At 37.0% G+C, this 24,714-nt stretch overlaps 1 protein-coding gene across 25 annotated transcripts in view; it reads right to left on the minus strand.

Moving 5' to 3' along the window:
- The window catches only part of LOC7465998 (diacylglycerol kinase 7), a 128,348-nt gene that overhangs the window by 68,231 nt on the left and 35,403 nt on the right, over nt 1-24,714 (minus strand). For 3 of the 25 annotated variants that reach the window (XM_052453886.1, XM_052453885.1, XM_052453878.1), the window contains exon 12: nt 15,762-16,052. The exons of 20 other annotated variants lie outside the window; for them this stretch is intronic. In XM_052453886.1, the coding sequence (XP_052309846.1) occupies nt 15,894-16,052 (159 nt within the window). In that variant the 3' untranslated portion in view covers nt 15,762-15,893. Of the gene's footprint in view, nt 1-15,761; nt 16,053-24,714 lie in introns of those variants that run through there. 2 more of the 25 variants (XM_052453883.1, XM_052453882.1) reach the window with 1 other exon arrangement.

Genomic DNA, 24,714 nt, shown 5'->3' on the forward strand with positions numbered 1-24,714 from the left:
TGGAAAGCTAGCATGTCCATATTGTATGGAGAACAACAAGGCATTCACGCTAACAAATGGGGGTAAAGCTTCTTTTTTTTACTGTCACCGTCGTTTCTTGCCACATAACCACAGGTACAGAAAGAACAGAAAGGATTTCTTTGTTGGCAGAGTTAAAAATGATGTTGCACCCCCGCGTCTTTCCGGTGAAGAATTGTTTGATGTTGTGTCAGAGTACGGTGAAATTGTGTTTGGTCTCCAATCAGGTAAGCAGAAGTTTCCTGGTTTTGGTTTGACCCATAATTGGGTGAAGCGAAGTATATTTTGGGAGCTTCCTTATTGGAAGACCAATCTTCTCCGCCATAACCTTGACGTCATGCACATTGAAAAGAACGTGTTTGAGAACATTTTCAACACCGTCATGGATGTGAAGGGGAAGACAAAGGACAACATCAAGGCTAGATTGGATGTAGCGCTGTTCTGTAACCGTAAAAATATGGAGTTGGTTTGTGATGGGTCACGGGTCGCAAAAACAAGAGCAAGCTTCGTGCTAGAGAAAAACGCACAACTACTAGTCTACAAATGGCTTAAGAGTCTGCGTTTCCCCGATGGACATGCCTCGAACATATCAAGGCTGGTTAATACGGAGGAATGCAGATTATATGGAATGAAGAGTCATGACTGCCATGTGTTTATGCAAACACTCATCCCATTAGCTTTTCGTGATTTGTTGCCAAAGGGGATATGGGATGCACTAACGGAGATTAGTCATTTCTTCAGAGACATATGCTCCAGCAAGTTGAATGTTGATCACATTGAAAGGCTTGAAAAGAATATCGTCGAGACAATATGCAAACTTGAGATGATATTCCCTCCATCATTTTTTGACTCAATGGAGCATCTACCCGTACATTTACCGTTTGAGGTAAAAGTTGGAGGACCGGTCCAGTACAGATGGATGTATCCATTCGAGAGGTTAGATATTACAGTTGCTATGACATTTATAATTAAATGTTTTTATTTTTATTTTAATGTTTTTAATTGATAATTTTTTATTAATATATATATATATATATATATATATATATATATATATGCAGGTACTTGTTCAATCTTAAAAAAAAGGTTAAGAACAAGGCGCATGTTGAGGCGTCAATATGTGAGGCGTATATTGTTGAGGAGATCTCAACATTTATCTCATACTATTTCGAACCTCATTTGAGAACGAGGATAAACCGTGTTCCACGGCATGATGATGGTGGTGAAGTGCATTCAAGTGGGAACTTGTCAATATTCTTCAATCCTGGACGACCCACACCTAAAAATGCCGTGAGGGGAAGATATTTGTCTGAACTAGAGTTCAGACAAGCACACAATTATGTCCTATTTAACTGTGATGAGCTGAGACCTTTTATTAAGTAAGTAGATGTTCGACTTAAACTTTGTCAAGAGTGTACTATTTATGTTTTGTGATACCATACACTCATATACTTTGGAACAACCTTGCAGGCAACATCGACGATACTTACTGTCCAATAACTCACAGCTGACCGAATCCCAGATCTTTCAATTACAAGATGAATAATTTGCCACATGGTTTAGAACACATGTAAGTCCTAGCACAAACTCATTATCTCTTGCAATGTAATTAATTGTAGTCAATGTTACATAATATCCGTTTATTGATTATTGTTGTATTTAATTTACAAGCTAGGTTTATCAAATGGGAGGTAGTGCTGCTATTTCACTGTCTTTACTATGTCTGGGCCCTGAAAGAAAAGTCAAGTGCTATAATGAATATTTTGTCAATGGATATGTCTTTCATACTGAAGAATACGGGCATGGAAGAAAGACATACAACAACGGTGTTTGTATTAAGGGATCGACTTCTAGTGAGTTTGAAGTTGACTAGTACGGTAGATTGGAAGAGGTCATCGAACTGCAATATCATAGCGAGCAAAATAGAGTGTTTTTATTCAAATGCTATTGGTATGACACAACTGACAGAGGAATCAGAGTAGATCCTCACTATGGTCTCGTTAAAATCAATTCAAAAGCTAGACACCGCAACGTAAACGACGTCTTTGTTTTCGCAAAGCAATGCCAACAAGTTTATTACACATACACCCCTTCCTTTAGAAAGGACCGATCAAGAGTTGATTGGTTATCCGTTTGAAAAACAAAACCCAAGGGTCGTGTCGAGGTTGTTCAGGATGAGAACGAAGACACAAGTGTGATAGATGAAGTCTTTCAAGCTAGTGAGTTGGTTGAACCATACCGAGTTGCTCCGTCGATTGACTTAGAAGAAAATTCGAATTTTCGTGTTTTCAACGATAGTCTTGTTGATGTTGACGCAGAGGAGTTGAATGTTGTTCTAAGCTCTACTAGTGGAAAAAATAATGTTGTTGAAGAAGATGATAACGAAATTGAAAAGTGCGATGAAGCTGATGATAACAATTCAATAGAGGACGAAGATGAAAATTCCGACTAACTAAACATGTTATAAAGCCTTATTTTTATAATGTAATAATTTGAAACATGAAATATTTATTCTTCTTTAAGGGTCAGCCTTTGTTATTGTATTGTGTGTGCTGTAAGATTGCAATTCAGGATTTTTTGAGAGGGTTACATAAAAAAAATAAGAAAAATTTACCTTTTCACCGACGGATATACCGACGGCATTTAAGCCGTCGGTATTTCACAGAGAGTTGCAAAAAAATTACGGGATTTTGCCACATTCACCGACGGATTGCCGACGGATTTTCCGACGCTAATACCGACGGGTTGTCGAACGCATGTCTGACACGTGTCTGTCTGCACTATCACCAACGGCATTCCTGACGTTTAATACCGACGGCATTACCGACAGACCACACATGTCTGACACGTGTCCGTCTGCACGAATACCGACGGCATTTCCGACGGATCGAAAAGTTTGGCGGGATTTTCGATTTTTTTGGTGCGCATTTCAATTAATTTCCGACGGAATTACCGACGGAAATTAATTGCACCGACAGCAATTAATTTCCGTCGGTAATTCCGTCGGAAATTAAGCTATATATACCGCCCCCCCCCCGCACCTTCTCCTCTTCTCCCTTTCACTTTCACTTCTCCTCTCCTCTTCTACTCTTCTCCCTTTCTCTTCTCCCTTGCTCTTCTCCTCTTCTCCCTTTCTCTTCTCCTCTCATTTATATTTAGCTTTTAGAAGGATTTTATTGTTTTGGTGGTAGTTTTAAAAGGTATGTATTTATTTTTCTTTATCTTTGTATTTTTTTTATTTTAATTATGATTATTTTTTTTGGTGTTCTTTGTTTTGTATATTGTTTGTAGATAAAATCTTAAATTCAACACATTATTAAGGTAAGCATTTTTTATTCCCAAATTTATTTTGAATTGATATAATGTTTTTTAGTTTTGTGTATTGTTTGTTAATTTTGTGTTTATGTTGTGTGTTGTGTAATGTTTTTTAGTTTTTTAATTTTATTTATTAATTTTAGTTTTTTAGTTTTGATATTATTGTTTGTATTGCTATAATTGTTATTGTTGAATTTATGTTAAAAATGTTAGGTTATAAATATAATTGTTATTGTTGATTTATTTTAAAAATGTTAATTTATATATATAGAATTGCATTTAATTAGTTTATCTTAATTTAGGATATTATTGTTTGTATTGCTATAATTGTTATTGTTGAATTTATGTTAAAAATGTTAGGTTATAAATATAATTGTTATTGTTGATTTAGTTTAAAAATGTTAATTTATATATATAGAATTGCATTTAATTAGTTTATCTTAATTTAGGATATTATTGTTTGTATTGCTATAAATGTTATTGTTGAATTTATGTTAAAAATGTTAGGTTATAAATATAATTGTTATTGTTGATTTATTTTAAAAATGTTAATTTATATATATAGAATTGCATTTAATTAGTTTATCTTAATTTAGGATATTATTGTTTGTATTGCTATAATTGTTATTGTTGAATTTATGTTAAAAATGTTAGTTTATATCCGTAAATTTGAATGTATGATTTTAATCTAATGTTTGTAACTCTAAGTACCAATTTAACAATGAATGTTCATAGTTGTAATTATATATGATGTTATTGAATAAAATGTTGTGTTGATGATGATGAGTTGGGTTGAGATCCAGGATGATTGGATCGGGATGTGAAATAAAATTGGAAGTGTAATATGATTTTGTCGACAACTTGGGACCCCCCAGTATAGGGGAGACTCTGTCGAATTTTTTTTTAAATAATCGAAGTTAATTATGTAATTATTCGTATACATTTGTGTAGATGCGTAGAATGAAATCTACAGCACGTCGTCAGAAGACGGTTGCAGCTAGTTCTTCTAGCAGCGAGGAGGACGTATCCTTAGGTGCTGATCACGGCGAGGAATCTACGCCAACTTGTGATGCTGCCTCTTCTAGCGCGGTTTCACAGCGCAGAAGCGGTGTGCCTTCACAGCGGGGTCAATTCACCCGCAAGTACCAGGCATAATGGAAGGATGACCTCTCAATGTAAGTTTGTTTAGGTTTTAGTTTTTTTTTTATATACTTATAACATAATTTATGAACAACTAATTAATATTAATTACTACTTTTATTTAATTTCAGGTTCACAAACATTGAGGCTGCAAGGACTATAACATTGGCGTTTAAATCGTCGATGGAGATTCCATTGTTTCAATGGAGCCAGGTTTCCAAACATCCTGAGTGGAAACCTAATATCGATGCATGGTTTAAGCGATTTCAGGTCGGTGTTAATTTTTAATTTCCAGCTTATTTTTAATAAATGATTTTTATAATTTTATATCTTGTACTATTTTTATTTTATATGAATTATTTATATACACAGAACAAATTTGAGTGGGATAGGGCGGACAACAATGTTGTGAGGAGGGTATGGGAGAATCACGCGGCAACTAGGTAACATCGAAAATAATATTTATTTTTGTTTTATAATTTAATGTTTTAAATTCTAATTTGTTACTATGGAAGTAGGTTGCGTGATTTTTGGTATGACACCCAAAAAAAATCAAAAAGACATGCGAGGGATAACGGTCTTGAAGGATGGAATGAGGTGGCGGTTTGGCAGGAATTCAAACCGCCATTCATCTCGGGGGAAATATGGACGGCATATATTGAGCACGTGACCTCAGAGCGGTTCTCACGGCGCTCACAGTCCGGCGCCGACAACCGGAACCGGCAAATTCATGGTTCGGTGACCACGCACACTGGCGGATCCGTCCCATTCAGCACACATGCAAAGCGGATGGTAAGATTAATTTTATTGAAATATATCGTTAATTAATTTGTCGTTCCTTATAATATATTTAACTTTCAACCTATTTTTTCCTTACAGGCTGCGTCTCTTGGACGTGAACCGAGTCCAATGGAGCTGTTTCTAGAGACGCATGTGCGGAGTCAAGACCGCCAAAAAGGAGTGCAGCAGTTCGTGGACAACCGTGCTCAGCACTTCGTGGTATGTTCGTTCATTCATTTTATTTTGTAAGTTATTATTTTCTTGAATTGCATCTTGAATTGCATTTGATGATTTTTTTACCGATGGAATTTTCAGGAGACCTATAATAGCCGGTTGAGGGAGAGATATGGGGACAATCCGTCGACCCATCCAGATTTCGATCCAGATTTGTGGATGGAGGCGGGATCGTCTGGTGGACCCGATAAAAATAGGGTCTACGGGCTCTCCAACACTACGGCTGACAACTTGCGTTCGACTCATAGTGTCTCAACTGTTGGAAGCTCTCCATCAGTATCGAACACCCAGTCTGAGGAGTTCATTGCGTTGAAACAACAATATCAACAACTCTCGACGAATTATGATGAGCTCCGTCAAATAGTCATGGAGATGAGATCAAAGATGGGTGACGATACTTGTGCAGCTTCTTTTTGGCCGTATGGTCCCGGGAACAACCAGCCTCCTCCTCCTCCGCCTCCTCCTCCAGCTCCGCCGCTATTCTAGTTTAATTTTGTTTTTTCAACACATTACATTTGTAATGAATATTATTACTTTTATATTTTTAATGTTTAATGCATTTTTATTTGTTTATTAAGGTTTTTTACAATTAATAAATTATTTTTTTTATATATTTTAAATACCTACCGACGGAAATACCGACGGATAATATCCGTCGGTATTTAACAGAGAGTTGCCGAACAATTACCATCCATGCCATCTTTACCGACGGCACCACTGACGGATATTATCCGTCGGTGATTAACTTCCGACGGCATTACCGACGGATAATATCCGTCGGTATTACACAGAGAGTTGCAACAAAATTACAAGCCATGCCATAATTACCGACGAAAAAGCCGTCGGTAATGCCGTCGGTAATTACCCTTGAAATTACCGACGGAAAATCCGTCGGTAATGTTCCCGCGGGAAATTGTTTTTGGCGCGCGCGTATCCGTCTGTATTACCGTCGGTGTTTCCGTCGGTGGGTGGTTTTTTTTATTTGCGACAGAATTAGCGACGGAAATGGGATTTACCGACGACTGTTATACCGACGGACGGGTTCCGTCGGTGATTCCGTCGGTATTATTTTCACCAACGGATTTCATTACTGTCACCATCGGTAAAACTGGATAATGTTGTAGTGTTATCTCTCCCACACACTGATAATAGCATAAACTTAGTTGCTTATTTATACACAAATTGAAAGTAAGAAAAATTCTTAGTTGGCGGCTTGTAAAGGCTGCTGATGGTTTGTGAAGGCGGTTGACAGATGGTGGCTGACGGTTGATGGCTGGCGGTTTGACAAGTCACTGGCGGTGACTGCAGGCGGTGGATGCAAGTGGTGGTTGCTGTTTTTGACCTTCTAGAATGAGTTTAATGCAACAAATCCCCCCTTTAAAATCAATCGAGGGATGTCATGCCAAACATGAACTTCAATCTGATAAATATTTCTCCCTTCAATGGCTTTGTATCCTTATACTTCTCCTTTTGCATTCTTCTTCGTCTTATAGACCCATTTGACACCTATTGCTTTCTTGTTTTCTGGTAGATTAGTCAGCTTCTAGGTATCATTCTTCTCAATGGCATGTATTTCTTCATCCATTGCATCTATCCACTTTTCTTCTGTGACAGCTTCATTGAAGCTAAGTGGGTCACTATCTGCGAAGAAACAAAATAGAGTTGTATCTTCCATGACTTGAGTGACATCATACAACTCTTCTAGATTTCTCATCCTTCTTGGTTCTTCTGATGAGGATGCTGATGGTGGTGTTGATGATGATTCTGGTGTGTTTCTCCTGTTGAATACAGGGGATCTGTGTACCGGACTTTGTGGCTCATCTGCTGGTAATATTGGACCTTCTGCAAGTACTGTTGGTACTTCCACTTCGTCTTCAATGATCAAATCAGTACTGATCCATTTGACTGCTTCTTGATCATTATTCCATTGCCAAGTTTTATCTTCTTCAAAGATAACATCTCTACTCATAATTACCTTCTTTGTAATGGGATTATACAGCTTGTATCCCATCCTTCTATCACCATATCCGACAAAGATGCATTTCTTGCTTTTATCATCGAGTTTGGTCCTTCTTGCATTTGGGATCTTTGCATATGACACACAACCAAAGACTCGAAGATGAGTAACACTTGATTTGTGACCACTCTATGCTTCTTCTGGAGTGACAACTTGCAAACTTCTAGTTGGGCAGCGATTCAGTAGATACACTGCACATAATACAACTTCAGCCCAGTATTGTTTGGGCAGCTTCTTTGCTTTGAGTAGACTTTTTGCCATGTCAAGAATCATTCGATTCTTTCTCTCAGCTACACCATTCAGCTGTGGTGTATAAGCTGGTGTTGTCTGATGTCTGATGCCTTGTTGTGTACAAAAGGCTTCAAAATCATTTAAAGTGTATTCTCCACCTTGACAGATCTCACAGTTCTGATCTTATATCCACTTTGGTTCTCAACAATTGCTTTAAAATCTTTAAAACAATTCAACACTTCTGACTTCCTCTTCAGAAAGTCTATCCATGTCTTTCTGCTAAAATCATCAATGAAAGTAAGGAAGTACCTATTTTGTCCAGTTGACATAGGCTTTATGGGACCACACACATCTGTGTGCACTGACTCCAGTGGCTGATTTGCTTTCCAGTTGACTTCTTTGGCAAAACTGGATCTGTGATGTTTGCTGAGGACACAACTTTCATAGACTTCATCTGGATGATCAATGTGGGGCATACCTTTGACCATCTTCTTGCTTGCTAACATCTCCAACTTGTGAAATTCAGATGTCCAAGCCTTAGGTGCTAAAACCAGTCTTCATTGTTCCTGATGGCACTCAAACACTTTGTTGCATCATATTGGATGTTTAAAGGAAACATCCTATTCTTAGACATCTTCACATAGGCAATTAATCTCCCATTGTAGTCTGTAATTGTCAGATGACAATTCTTCATGAAAAGAGTATAATCTTTCTCCATAAGTTGACCTACACTCAGCAAGTTGTGCTTTATGGCTGGAACATAGTAAACATCTGTGATGTAGCTGTGATCGCCATTCTTCAACTTGATTAGGATGTTGCCTTTACCTTTAAATGAAACTTTTGAGGTATCTCCAAAGGTGACACCAAATAGATCCCGTTTGCCACACATGTGATTGCTGGCTCTAAAATCTAAATACTAAATTTTCTCTTGATTCTCGCCAAGTCCTTGTTGGATAAATAATGTAGCTGATTCTCCGATGATGGCGCAGTTGATTCTCTGATGATGGCATCCTTCTCTGCATAGTTGGCTTGTTCACGTATCTCTAATGGAGCTTTCCTTCGACATTCAGTGCTATAGTGCCCAAATTGATTGCAACTATAACACTGGATATTCCTCTTGTCACGGTTATTGTAACCGCCTCCTCTTCCTCTAGGAGTGAATGTTTGTTGTCCTCGACCTCCTCTGGTGGTGTTTCTACCACCTCTTCCTCTAAATCCTGTATTCCAGTATCCTCTTTCTTGAAATCGTTGAAATCCTTCTTGTCTTTGTTGACCTCTCCTCGAGTGGTATATTTGTCTTTGAGAGACAACTTTGCTTGTAAGGCATGCTCAATTGCCTTATCTCTATTTTTTTCACAATCTTTTGCTCATGAGCTTGCAAAGAACTCATAAGCTCATCCACCATCAACTTGTCCACTTCTTTGGACTCTTCAATAACGACAACAATAAAATCAAATTTTGGATCTAGGGATCTCAAAATTTTCTCAGTAATACGAGCATCTGTGAGGGCTTCTCCATTTCTTCTCATCTGATTGACTATCACCATAATTCTTGTGTGATAATCAGAAATAGATTCTGAGGACTTCATTTGCAATAATTCAAACTCACATCGCAAAGATTGGAGACGAATCTTCTTGATTCTGTCTTCACCATAATTCTTGTGTGATAATCAGAAATAGATTCCGACTTTATTTGCAATAATTCAAACTCACCTCGCAAAGATTGGAGATGAATCTTCTTGATTCTGTCAGCACCTTTGTATTTTTATTGGAGAGCCTCCCATATCTCTTTTGATGTTTCTGCGGAAGCAATAATCTAAAATATGGCTTCATCAAGACCTTGATAGATGATAGTCTTTGCTTAGTTGTCTTTCTTCCTATTGGCTTTGAGGACTTGCTTATCTGCCTCTTGTAGAGCATATTCTGCTTTTTTGGACTCTGGTTCGTCATAACCATATTGCACAATCTCTATACACTCTTGTGAACCAAGAAATGCCTTCAATCTGATACATCAACTATCATAGTTGTCTTTGGTCAGCTTTGGAATGAGTGTTTGTGCATTTTCTGTAGTCATTTTGCTCTTTGAATGACTATATCACCTTCTGGGAGTTGAATTTGGCAAAACAGACACTGTAGATGGATCCGGAATGCTCAAAACAGTAGGGAACCGGTCTGATTTGGTTGAAAATGGGTCAGAAATGGGCTGAACTGGTCAGACAAATGATTTTGGACGTCGGGCGGTTCGCTGGGGTTGAACTGGGAATATTATGGGGAGTATTCTTTTGGCTCGGCTAGCGGCGGCTCGACGCGGCTCAAATATGGCGCGCGTGCACTCCAGTCGTCTTCTACCTCTGGGCGCGTCGACTGAGAGTGAGCTACAGTGCTGAACTTTCTGTAAAACTTAAGAGACAAAGAGAATTGAATCTGCTTGAACGATATTATTAATCTCTGTATCTTTACATGTATTTATAGAAGCAGGATTCCTTATACAAGCAGGATTCCTTACATAGGTAGGATTCTAGGCTTTCCTTCCTATTAGGAATCAATTACTACATTGTAAGTTATCGTTACAATAGGAAAGTAAATATATACAGATTGTTTATTCCTAATGTGGAGATTGTGGAATTACTAACACCCCCCCTCAAGTTGGAGAGTGGATATCTTGCACTCCCAACTTGTGAATCATCGAAAGAAACATTTCTTTCCCCAAGGGCTTGGTCAAGATGTCGGCCAATTGATGTTCAGAATGTACATGCCTTGTAGTGACGGAACCATCTTGAATCTTGTCTCTAATGTAATGACAATCCATCTCAATATGTCTCGTTCGCTCGTGAAAGACTGGATTTGCTGCATTATGCAAGGCAGCCTTGTTGTCACAATACAATAGAGCCGGTTTGTGATGCAAAAGTCCTAAATCCTTCAATAGGTATCGAAGCCATGTCAATTCACAACATGCTCCCGTCATTACGCGATACTCGGCCTCTGCAGAAGATAATGAAACTGTCTTTTGTCTTTTTGATTTCCAAGATATCAATGAAGGACCAAGGAATACACAATACCCTGTAGTAGATCTCCTGGTGAGTGGGCAACCTGCCCAGTCTGAGTCACAATAGGCTCTCAATCTGAAATTAGTGTTTGAAGAGAAAAACAAGCCTTTACCAGGTGCACCCTTTAGATATCTCACAACCCGTAGAGCTACTTCCATATGAAGCTTACGAGGTTGATGCATAAATCTACTTAGGACATGGACAACATACGTTATATCTAGCCTTGATACAGTTAAGTAGATTAATCTACCTACTAATCTTCTAAACCGACCCGGCTCTTTGATTAAATCACCTTTATCTGACAATTTCAAACCTTGTTCCATAGGAGTATCAATAGGAGCGGCACTCAACAACCCCGCATCCTCAATTATATCTAAAGCATATTTACGTTGGGAAATAAAGATCCCATTTGTAGAAGCTGAAACCTCAATCCCAAGAAAGTATTTAACAGTGCCAAGATCTTTGAGGTGAAAAAGATTATGCAGGAAGGTTTTAGTGGCAGTAATGCTAATGGGATCATTTCCAGTAATCAGAATGTCATCAACGTATATTAGAAGGGCTGTGAAGGACTTGCCTTGCTGTTTGGTGAACAAGGAATGGTCAGCTTGGGATTGTTCATAGCCAGTAGAGCGAATTGCTTCTGAGAATTTTGCAAACCACTGACGAGATGTTTGCTTTAACCCGTACAAAGACTTATGGAGGCGACATACCAGATGTTCCTCCCCCTGTCGCAGGAGCCTGGGCGGCGAGGACATATAAATTTCCTCAGATAAATCACCGTGAAGGAAGGCATTATTGACATCCAGTTGGTGGAGAGACCAACCCCAAGCGGTAGCTAATGCAAATAAGCAGCAAACGGAGACAATTTTGGCAGTGGGAGAAAAGGTCTCCTGGTAGTCAACACCTTCAAGTTAGGTGAAGCCCTTGGCAACTAAGTGGGCTTTATATCTTTCAATGGAGCCATCAGAGTGATGTTTGAGCTTGTAAACCCAGCGACAACCGATCAGAGTTTTGCCCGGTGGAAGGGTAGTGAGAGACCATGTGCCATTGTGATGGAGAGCTTTTAATTCAGAACGCATAGCATCCTGCCATTGTGGATGAGCAGAGGCTTCGGAGTAAGAAGTAGGCTCTAGGACCTTACTAAGTTGAGCAACAAAGGAAAGATGAGCAGGTGTATATCTGTGATAAGAAATGTAATTGACCAGTGGATAACGTGTACCTCTGTTTGGACCTGGTAGCAAGGAGATCGATTGGTCGGAGTAAACAGTGGAGCATAAATAATCATGGAGTTTGACCGAGGGAATAGTATGGCCGCTAGAGCGGCGAAGCAAAGGGGGGTCGGGTGAGGGCAAGGGGGTGGGATGTGTGGTGTTTGATGATGGTGGAGTGGGATTGAGAGGAGAAGAGGTTGGTGATGTGGGCTGGTAAGGCATACCGTCAGAGACGGTGGTGTCGCAGCGGTCAGGAGGGTCAGAATGTGAGGTAGAGGGAACATAAGGTTTAGGTCGGCGGGTGCATGTATGGAGAAGAGGTGGTGGATTGGGAGATGGAGATGGAGGAAGAGAGATTTGGGTAGGTGATGATGTGGATGTGGTTGGTGTGAAAGTAGAGGGTAGGTAGGTGTTGTGGAGAGAAAGAGGATTTGGGTCAGGTTTGTGAGGTAGGGGAGGAATAGTGTGGTTGGGGTTTACAGAAGCATAAGGAAAAATGTGTTCATGAAACCGTACATCTCGACTGGTAAAAATTTTGTTGTTTGATAAATCAAATAATTTAAAAGCTTTTTGACTAGTGGGATAGCCGATAAAGATAGAAGGGATAGAACGATGCTCAAATTTGTGAGACGGATGAACATTAGTGGCATATGCTAAACACCCAAAGACACGGAGATGAGAGAATGATGGTGGTTTGGAGTAAAGAAGTTCAAAAGGGTTGTGGAAAGAGAGAATATGAGAGGGAAGACGATTAATGATGTGTGTGGCAGTAGGTGCGTACTCACCCCAAAATTGGGTAGGTAGGTGGGCTTAGAATCTTAAGGCGCGAGCTACCTGTAAAATATGACGATGTTTGCGTTCCACAACCCCATTTTGTTGAGGCGTGTAAACACAAGAATGTTGGAAAACAACACCATTATCGTGAAAGAAAGATCGAAGTGAGAGAAATTCACCACCATTATCACTTCGAAAAGTTTTAATGTGGGTGTTAAATTGAGTGAGAACATAACTAAAGAAATGTCTTAAGAGTGATTGTGCTTCACTTTTGTGTTGCATTAAGAAAATCCATGTGAAGCGTGTAAAATCATCAACGATAGTGAGAAAGTAATAAGCACCAGAAAGTGAAGGGTGTCGATAACGACCCCAAATATCACAATGAATGAGCTCAAACAGTTTAAGAGAAGAAATTACACTAGGACTGAAAGGCAAACGACTTTGTTTAGCTAAAGGACATATCGGGCAAGGTTTATTGGACTGAATAGAAAAATTTTAAAAATTCTTGGCAAGGAAATTTAAACGAAGAGGAGATGTATGGCCTAAGCGATTATGCCAAAGATCAGTGGGTGATACGGTGAGATTGCAGGTGGGATGGTTCGTGGCTGAGGAATGGTTGGTCAAGTTGTTCTTTGTTGCTAGAGCCACCAAATAGTACAGTCCGTTATGTTGTTTACCCAAACCAATCATCCTCCTCGTAGCTAGATCCTGCAAAATACACCAATAAGGAAAGAAAATTACTGAGCAATTCAGGTCTCTTGTCAAGCGACTGACTAATATCAAATCTACTTTGAATGTAGGAACACAAAGCACATTGAGTAAATAATAGACTGAATTCAGAGGCATTGATCCTTTTGCAACAATATTAGCCTTGTCTCCACTAGGCAGGAGTACAGAAGGTAATGAACATCGATTATTTGTGCCAAGAGATAATTGAGGCGAAGAAGAGATATGATCTGTCACCCCGCTATTAATGATCCAACTACGGGAAGTGACTTTAGACAAACCTGGTTTAGCTGCTGTATGTGGTTGAGATTTGGACTCTGTACTTTTTGTGTCAAGAAGTGAGAGAAGTTGTTTTAATTGGGCCTCTGAAATCCCAATAACTGGTTGTGCATTTTCTTTGGACACATGATTCGCCGCAGATTTATTGTGATAGTTGGTGTGTCTTGCACCCGACCCATATTTCGCCTTTGGGTGACCCGGTGGATACCCATGAAGTTCATAGCAGGTTTGTACCCAATGACATGCCTCTCCACAGTGTGAGCAATAAGGGCGTCCTCTGCCTGAACCAGAACGACGCCTATCTTGATGAAATCGGCCGCCCCCGGTGAAATTTTCTTTTGATCGGGGATCTGGCTCTCCATATGAGTGGTTAAATCGATCGAATCTAGCCGACCCTCCATTGAAATTTCCAGTGGGTCTATGGTTGCTGTTTCGAACTGCCATGGCAGCGCTTCTTCTAAAATCACTTACTGTGTGTGTCGAGCTTAGAAGACGTTGTTTTTCTTCTTGAGAGATGGAGGAATATGCTTGGCGAACTGAAGGAAGGGGATTCATGAGGAGGATCTGCCCGCGAACAGCACTGTAAGAATCATTTAATCCCATCAAAAACTGCATCAATTTTTGTTGGTCTTGTTGTTGTCCATGTGTGGTGTCATTATAGGACGCCAGTTCATCCCATAGGCCTTTCAATTTTGTGTAATATGCAGAAACAGAGAGTTGCTCTTGTCGAAGACAGGCAATATCTCGTTGGATTTCAAAGATACGGGGTGCGTTGCTTTGGGAGAATCGTTCACGAAGGTCTTCCCATACCTCATGAGCAGTAGAGTAATAGATTACACTATCTGAAATTTCTGGATTGAGAGTATTAACGATCCAGGAGTGAACCATGTCATTGCACCTAGACCAGGTTGCGTACTCTTCTTGATCAATTTCTTTTGAGGGGATTTTGATTGAACCATCGACAAAACCAAGTTTGTTTTTGGAATTCAAGGCCAGAGTCATGACCCTTTTCCAAGTAGAATAATTGTCTCCATTCAAAGGTTTTGGAATTAAGATCATTCCTGGATGATCAGAATGATGAGTGAGGTAAGGGCTTGAGAGATTTGCCTTTGAAACATCCATGGAAGAGTTTAGGATGTGATAGTGGATCGGGAATTTTTTCTGTCAAGCTTTGATACCATGTAAAACTTAAGAGACAAAGAGAATTGAATCTGTTTGAACGATATTATTGATATCTGTATCTTTACATGTATTTATAGAAGCAGGATTCCTTATACAAGCAGGATTCCTTACATAGGTAGGATTCTAGGCTTTCCTTCCTATTAGGAATCAATTACTACATTGTAAGTTATCGTTACAATAGGAAAGTAAATATGTACAGATTGTTTATTCCTAATGTGGAGATTGTGGAATTACTAACACTTTCAAGAGGCGCGTGTTGTCCACCTCTTGCTCCGATGAATCTGATTTTTACACCGACGAGTTCGTATGGATGAACCCTACACTGTGGAATGATCAAAACTTGTTTTTGAGAACTTTGAAAAATCAGATGTATCCCAACAACGCCTCTGTTTTCTAACGAACGAGGCTCTGATACCAATTGTTGGTGGGAGAAACCACTGGTGGTGGCTTTGAAACACTCAGAGGGGATAAAACACATTGTTTTATTTCAACAACAAGAAGCTTACAAAATAAACAAAAGCTCTTAATACACGCCCTCTGTTTTCTCTCTAATGTTTCTCTCTTATCTCTCCCACACACTGATAATAGCATAAACTTAGTTGTCTATTTATACACAAATTGAAAGTAAGAAAAATTCTTAGTTGGCGGCTTGTAAAGGCTGCTGGCGGTTTGTGAAGGCGGTTGATAGCTGGTGGCTGGCGGCTGATGGCTGGCGGTGACTGCAGGCGGTGGATACAAGTGATGGTTGCTGTTTTTGATCTTCTAGAATGAGTTTAATGTAACAACAATGACATGCAAGTTTACAGCAAATTTACTAGCACTGTTATCCATAAATAAAAGTACAAATTTACACCACGTTTGCCAGTGATTTCAGCCCTGAGGAAATGCCACCTCCTTCAAGGATACAAACCTAAATCAAAGCAACCCAATACGCCTATTCTCATAATCCATTAACCATGAGAGATTGAAAAGGCACCCTCTTAATTTCCACAAATGTTGAGTATTCCTTGCTCATGGGCTGCTTCCAAGGTTCGCCGTCCATCTGCATATATGAATCTTTCCATTCTCCACTCCTTACTTCCAATCGTATTGCTGCAGCCTGAAAGATACCAATAAAACTTGTGAACAAGAAAGCATTACTTCAAGAGAATGGGGTTCAACCGTCAAAAGCAACACAATGCCAGCCTACGTCCTCTTTCCATTCATTCAGCATTTAAGAACTTCGATTTACGTAATTATCAACTGTGAACTAGGATTAAGAAATGGATGTTTGGATTTGGATAAACCTGCTTCTAACATTGAATTATAGTTGATAAATCTCTAACCAAATTATAAATTCCATCCATCAAAATGTTAAACCAAAATATTGTATAACAATACACTTCATACAAAAGTAATGCCCAAAATTCATGTGCACACACATACACATGCATGCCAAAACACAATGAAATTTTCAAAATATATAGATTCTTGCTCAACAATATTTTATATTCAGTCTCTCAGATGACTGCAACACAATTTCTTTAGAGTTTATGATGATGTACTAATTTCTTTGATAAGATCCAACTGCCAGATCAAATACGCAAAAGAAAGATCCAAGGATCATATACTATGAAGCTCCAAAGCAACATAATGTTATCCCCCTTATGTCCCAAAAAAGATTTTGTGTAGTTTTCTAATATGCAAGGGATTACCATGACTTCCAAACATTAAAACGATAAATTAAACTTTGCCAAAACTTCCAAACATTATTTAAAACAGATATTTTAATTTTGTTGAGATTTTCATTTACAATTTAGAGCATTGGACTCTAGTCAAAATCTAGCAAGCAAGATTTAATTGACCCAAAACAACTTGAATTAACTTGTTAAACTCGTAATTTAAATTATGAATTTAACTGAGCTTGATAACATCATTTTTTAAGAAATAATTTTTATTTAAGTATATAAAAATAAAAATATACACTATTAGAAACGCAATTAGATAAGATTAAAAAAAATAATGGTTTGCAAAAAAATTGCTTACATTATAAAAATATGAATAAAAACAATGTAAAAATTGAATGGTATGTAATAAAATAATATACAAAATATATTCTTAATTAAATTTAATAAATTAATATATTTATATTATCTTAAATTAATTAATTTTTAAAAAATAAATTTAAACTAGATAATATATATATATATATATATATAATCTTTTTCTCATTATTTTTTGTTTTAAACTCCTTTTGTTTTCTCAATTTCTTTTTTTTTCTCATTTCCTTTTGTTTAGATTTTTTTTCTTCTCTCTTTCTTTTTAATTTTCTTTTCACTGATGCCTGTAAAAATATTAAAAATCATGGAGACATATAAATATAGTTAAATTGCAAGAAATGGAATAAATTATATGAAAATAGTTAAAGCTTGATTATCATTTTTTATATATTGTTATTGATATGCATATTTCCAACAATTAAAGACTTCATTTTCATACCATATTGAATCCATTGATATCTAATTTTAATGTGTTTTGATCGAGAATGGATAGTATGATGCTCACTAAAATGACTTGAATTTTGGATGTCATGCAACTCAAAGTTCTTTTACATTGGGCCAAATTCATATAAGAATTTTTGTACCCTTAACAACTATTTGTCATTTTCAGTAAGAGCAATGTATTCAACCTTTGTAATGGATATTTTAACTATTAGGCCAAGTTCATATTTTTGCATCATTAATTGCTATGAATCTGCTTCCTTGCAAAAGTCATTAAGTATCTCGATGTGAATTTTCTGAAATCAACATTACTAGCTATACATGTATTTATATATCCATTTAGAATAGGTTTATCATTTTCAAAACATAGACTAAAACTAAAAGTGCATTTGAGATACTTAAATATCCATCTTTTTTTTTTAACATATCTCTCGTGAAATAGCCAAAATTTCTCATTATTTTATGTTACTTCATGGAGAAATTTGGTGTCAGATGAAAAAGTCAGAATAGCCATGGTGGAACTAAAAAACCACAGTAGCCCTCCCAGCACAACCTAACTTCTGATAGATTAAGGGTAAAAATAGTGTTATCACTATTAATATCCCCAATTAAATTAGTTTGTATCCACAATATCATTCACAGTAAAATTGCCATAACTCTATTTAAAAAAAAAAAATTGACAAATGTTTTGTCGAATCATGCCCCCACTTAATATCATGCCATGCTATCGTTAGAAATAAAGTTTATTTTTACAATTTAAAATATAGCATATTTTAATTAAAAAACTGACTTTACAAAATGCAGCACTGGATTTAATGAAAAATGAAGAAGTTGAAGCAATGATGTAATGCTAAGTTATATTTTTATCTTTTCTCTTCCTTGGCTTTTTGATAATCATGCAATGAAGAAGTTGAAGCAATGATGTAATAAAAACAAGTTATTTTTTTTGGTTGAAAAGATACAGAAGCCTTTAAATTTCTAAAAAAGAATATTTTTGTTTTAAATTAATTGTTTTGGTGGTTTTAGATTGTTCTAATATGTTAATATCGAAAATAAATTTTAAAAAATAAAATAAAATATTATTTTAATAGATTTATAAACAAAAAAATACTTTTAAAAAAAAATTGTTACCACAGTACCAAATAGAATTTCTAACCTCTTGGTTGTGTTTGTTTGTGTGACTCTTTGGTGTTTTTTAACTTATTTTTTATTTTAAAAATATTAAATTAATATTTTGAGAGATGAATGTAGCTATACTATACTACAAACCTTCAATGTCTTTTCCTTTTTGTTCAACAATACCGCAAGAAGCTTGAAATCAAATGTGGTTCATGCATTGATGTTTTCTTGCATGTTACAGTTTCACTATTTCACTCTTGAAGTGTTTTGCTTTTTATATCTTATTTTTTTGTATTTAATTTTGTGAATTATTTAATAAATAGTGAAGCACCATCATAAATCCCAATTCTTTTAATTTTTATAATTCAGCTTACTCTTAATTACTACGAGTGTTTGGATGGATTTTCTTGGTTATGCTTTGGAAAATACAGTTTGGATAAAAAATATGGATATAATATCTAACCCTCCCTCCAATATATATATATATATATAAATCTTTTTCTCATTGTTTTTTGTTTTAATCCTTTTGTTTTCTCAATTTTTTTTTCTCAATTCCTTTTGTTTAGATTTTTTTTCTTCTTTCTATTCTTTTTAATTTTCTTTTTGATGATGCCCGTAAAAATATTACCTGAAAGAGAACAGGCTGAAAGAGAACTTCTATGCTGCCAAGTCCATGATTAAACCCCTCGGTTTAGGATACTAGAAAATTGACATGTACCCTAACTTCTGCATGTTATACTACCTTGAAAATGCTGAGCTGACTGAGTGCATGACATGTGGGCATTCCCGTTACAAACCCAGAACTGGCAGAGGAAAGACTCTTGTGGCATATAAAAAACTTAGATACTTCCCAATCACACCTAGACTGCAGAGGTTATTCATGTCACCAAGGACCGCTGAGCACATGACATGGCACAAATCACATCATGCGGTTGATGGAGTGATGGTGCATCCTTTTGACGGCAAAGCATGGAAACACTTTAACAGTGTGCATCCTCACTTTTCAGCTAAATCAAGGAACGTGCGTCTTGGGTTGTGTACAGATGGATTCAACCCATTTGAGTCATTTGCTGCTCCTTATTCTTGTTGGCCGGTCATATTGACGGTTTATAACTTGCCACCGAGGATGTGTATGAGGCCGGAGTTCATGTTTTTATCTATGGTCATACCAGGTCCGAGCAGTCCGGGGCAGAATATAGATGTTTGTCTTCGACTGTTGATTGATAAGTTGACACAGTTGTGGTCCTCTGGAGCTTTGACTTATGATATCTCGAGGAAACAGAATTTTGTTATGAGAGCGGCTTTGATGTGGACTATCAATGATTTCCTAGCTTATGGAATGGTTTCTGGTTGGAGCACGCATGGAAAACTAGCATGTCCATACTCTATGGAGAACAACAAGGCATTCACACTAACAAACAGGGGTAAAGCTTTTTTTTTTACTGTCACCGTCGTTTCTTGCCACCGAATCACAGGTACTGAAAGAACAAAAAAGATTTCTTTGTTGGTAGAGTTGAAAAGGATGTTGCACCCCCACGTCTTTCTGGTGAAGAATTGCATGATGTTGTGTCAGAGTATGGTATTGTGTTTGGTCTCCAATCAGGTAAGCATAAGTTTCCTGGTTTTGGTTTGACCCATAATTAGGTGAAGCGAAGTATCTTTTAGGAGCTTCCTTATTGGAAGACCAATCTTCTTCGTCATAATCTTGACGTCATGCACATTGAAAACAACGTATTTGAGAACATTTTCAACACCGTTATGGATGTGAAGGGGAAGACAAAAGACAACATCAAGGCTAGATTGGATGTAGCGTTGTTCTGTAACCGTAAAAATATGGAGTTGGTTTGTGATGGGTCACGGGTCGCAAAACCAAGAGCAAGCTTCGTGTTAGAGAAAAACGCACAACTACTAGTCTACAAATGACCTAAGAGTCTGCGTTTCCCCGATGGACATGCCTCGAACATATCAAGGCTGGTTAATACGGAGGAATGCAAATTATTTGGAATGAAGAGTCATGACTGCCATGTATTTATGCAAACACTCATCCCATTAGCTTTTCGTGATTTGTTGCAAAAGGGGATATGGGATGCACTCACGTAGATCAGTCATTTCTAAAGAGATATATGTTCCAACAAGATGAATGTTGATCACATTGAAAGGCTTGAAATGAATATCGTGGAGACAATATGCAAACTTGAGATGATATTCCCTCCATTATTTTTTGACTCAATGGAGCATCTACCTGTACATTTACTGTTTGAGGTAAAAGTTGGAGGACCGACCCAGTACAGATGGAAGTATCCATTCGAGAGGTTAGATATTACAGTTGCTATGTAATTCATAATTAAACGTTTCTTAATTTTTTTAATTGATAATTTTTAATTAATTCTATATATGTAGGTACTTGTTCAATCTTAAAAAAAAGGTTAAGAACAAGGCGTATGTTGAGGCATCAATATGTGAGGCCTATATTGTTGAGGAGATCTCAACATTTATCTCATACTATTTCGAACCTCATTTGAGAACGAAGATCAACCGTGTTCCACAACATGATGATGGTGGTGAAGTGCCTTCAAGTGGGAACTTGTCAATATTCTCCAATCCTGGACGACCCACACCTAAAAATATCGTGAGGGGGAAGATATTTGTCTGAAATAGAGTTCAGACAAGCACATAATTATGTCATATTTAACTGCGATGAGCTGAGACCTTTTATTAAGTAAGTAGATGTTCGACTTAAACTTTGTCAAAAGTGTACTATTTATGTTTTGTGATACCATAAACTCATATAATTTGGAACAACCTTGCAGGCAACATCAACGATACTTACTATCCAATAACTCACAGCTAACTGAATCCCAGATCTTTCAATTACAAGATGAACAATTTGCCACATGGTTTAGAACACATGTAAGTCATATCACAAACTTATTATCTCTTGCAATGTAATTAATTGTACGTCAATATTACAGAATATCCGTTTATTGATTATTGTTGTATTTGATATACAAGGTTTATCAAATGGGAGGTAGTGCTGCTATTTCACTGTCTTTACTAAGCCTGGGCCCTGAAAGAAAATTCAAGTGCTATAACAAGTATTTTGTCAATTGATATGTCTTTCATACTGAAGAATACGGGCATGGAAGAAAGACATACAACAGCGGTGTTTGTATTAAGGGATCGACTTCTAGTGAGTTTGAAGTTGACTACTACAGTAGATTGGAAGAGGTCATCAAATTGCAATATTATAGCGAGCAGAATAGAGTGTTTTTATTCAAATGCTATTGATATGACACAATTGACAAAGGAATCAGAGTAGATCCTCACTATGGTCTCGTTGAAATCAACTCAAAAGCTAGACACCGCAACGTAAACGATGTCTTTGTTTTCGCAAAGCAATGCCAACAAGTTTATTACACATACACCCCTTCCTCTAGAAAGGACCAATCAAGAGTTGATTGGTTATCAATTTTAAAAACCAAACCCAGGGGTCGTGTCGAGGTTGTTCAGGATGAGAACGAAGACACAAGTGTGATAGATGAAGTCTTTCTAGCTAGTGAGGTTGTTGAACCATATCGAGTTGCTCCTTCGATTGACTTAAACGAAAATTCAAATTTTCATGTTTTCGACGATAGTGTTGTTGATGTTGATACATAGGAGTTGAATGTTGTTTTGAGCTCTAGTGGACTAGAGAATGTTGATGAAGAAGATGATAACCACACTGAAGAGTGCGATGAAGATGATAACAATTCAATTGAGGACGAAGACGAAAATTCTGACTAAATATGCTGTAAAGCTTTATTTTTATAATGTAATATCAAGGATGATGTTTTGAAATATGGAATATTTATTTTATAATTGTCAGCTCTTGTTATTGTGTTGTGCGTGCTGTAAGTTTGCAATTCAAGCCTTTGTGTAGGAGGATAGACACGCAATACAAACAGCACTTGCAAAAAGATTGCCAGTTTTACCGAAAATAAATATGTTAATATCGAAAATAAATTTTAAAAAATAAAATAAAATATTATTTTAATAGATTTATAAACAAAAAAACTACTTTTAAAAAAAAGTTTTACCACAGTACCAAATAGAATTTCTAACCTCTTGGTTGTGTTTGTTTATGTGACTCAATGGTGTTTTTGAACTTATTTTTTATTTTAAAAATACTAAATTAATATTTTGAGAGATGAATGTAGCTCTTCTATACTACAAACCTTCAATGGCTTTTCCTTTTTCTTCAACAATACCGCAAGAAGCTTGAAATCAAATGTGGTTCATGCATTGATGTTTTCTTGCATGTTACAGTTTCACTATTTCACTCTTGAAGTGTTTTGCTTTTCATATCTTATTTTTTTGTATTTAATTTTGTAAATTATTTAATAAATAGTGAAGCATCATCATAAATCCCAATTCTTTTAATAACAGTACAGCGGATGCATCCCGCATTTGTTGATGTCAAAGAGATCAGGAGGAATAATTACTTTGTTGGACACCAGAAAAATTCTTTTGTGAAAGATTTCCTTAAAAAAGAATTACTTTTCAATGACACGATGTTGAAGGAATATAGCACTCCAGAGGAGTATCACGATGCGTTGTCTAGAGGATCCCATAATGGTGGTGTGGCTGCTATCTTTGATGAAATTCCCTACGTTAGACGCTTCCTTGACAAGTACCGCTGCTCTAAATTTCAAATGGTAGGACCAACCTATCAAACCGATGGATTTGGCTTTGTGAGTGACTCTCTCTCTCTCTCTTTCTGAAGTTGTTAGGTTTTAAGTAGAACTCCATGATTATCAGGCTACTTATAATTAAGGCAAAAGTGATTAGCCATTGTTAAGCATGTATATAACTATATATTACAGAACTTAAGCAGTGAGTAAACTTTCTAATCAGCTCGATCTATTTTCTTCTTCCTTTTGTCATTATAGGCCTTCCCACTTAACTCCCCACTAGTCTCTCATATCTCAAGAGCAATCTTGAATGTCACTGAAGATCATGATAAAATGGAAGCAATTAAGAGGAAAAGCTTCGGTAGGGAAATCACCTGTGAAGATCGAGGAACTGAAACCTCTTCAGGTGGTCTAAGGTTGTCTAGCTTCGCGGGCCTCTTCCTTATCTCTGGAGTTGCTTCCATATCTTCGCTCCTGATATATATCATCAGGTTCCTTTGCTCAAATTATCCTGCTTCAAACACAATGCATGAAGAACAATCCATGTGGCTGAGAATTCTTGAGGTAGCAAAGCGTTTTGACCAGAAAGATCCCTCCGTCCATCATCTTAGGCGAACTGAATCTAGAGTTCACGCTGTCACAGGTCCTGAAAGTATTGGAGCCTCACCTGAGACTGGCAACGTGCATGAAATGACTTCCAATGAAGGAGCCGAAGATGTTGGAGAAAATCAAAACCATGACAATCTTACCTCGGGGAATAGTGGTACAAATTTTATTGCCTCCAATGCAGATACTGTTGCCCCTAACACTCCGGAAATAAACCGAGCTTCACCTGATACTGCCTATGTGCATGAAATGACTTCCGATGAAGGAGCCGAAGTTGTTGTTGGGGATCAAAACCGCGGGAATCCTACCTCAGTGAACAGTGGTACAAATACTAACACAATGTAGCCCACAATAACCAGCTGTACATGAATAATGGTGAGCCACCATCCATTCGCCAATGCTGATTGAAAGTTAACATATGATGTCCTTGTGGTATATATTATGTTTATGGCAATCAGGGCATTGAGGAATTCACAGCCACTTCATGACTAGGATTTTTTTTTCTATTTGAAATACAAAACCATGATTTAAATACAGCATTACTCTTTTTTTAAAATATATATATGTATATACACACACCTCAAATACAAACCATAAGAGGTTATTTGAAATTGCATTTCAAATATAATTTTTTTTTAAAATGATTTTTTTAAAATTAATTATTTTTTATGTTTTGAATTTTTTGACTTGCTGATGCTAAAAATATTATTTTAAAATTAAAAATATTATTTTAATATATTTTTAAATAAAATATATTTTGAAAAGTAATTGCTACTACACTTACAAATATCCTATAAATAACACGAGCTTATGATCTTTTATATATACTTGAAGCGCAAAGCACTTCAAATGCTAGACTTCAATCTTCAGTGATCATTAGTTGATT

Source organism: Populus trichocarpa, chromosome 6, assembly GCF_000002775.5.
Source record: "Populus trichocarpa isolate Nisqually-1 chromosome 6, P.trichocarpa_v4.1, whole genome shotgun sequence".
NCBI classification, from domain to species: domain Eukaryota; kingdom Viridiplantae; phylum Streptophyta; class Magnoliopsida; order Malpighiales; family Salicaceae; genus Populus; species Populus trichocarpa.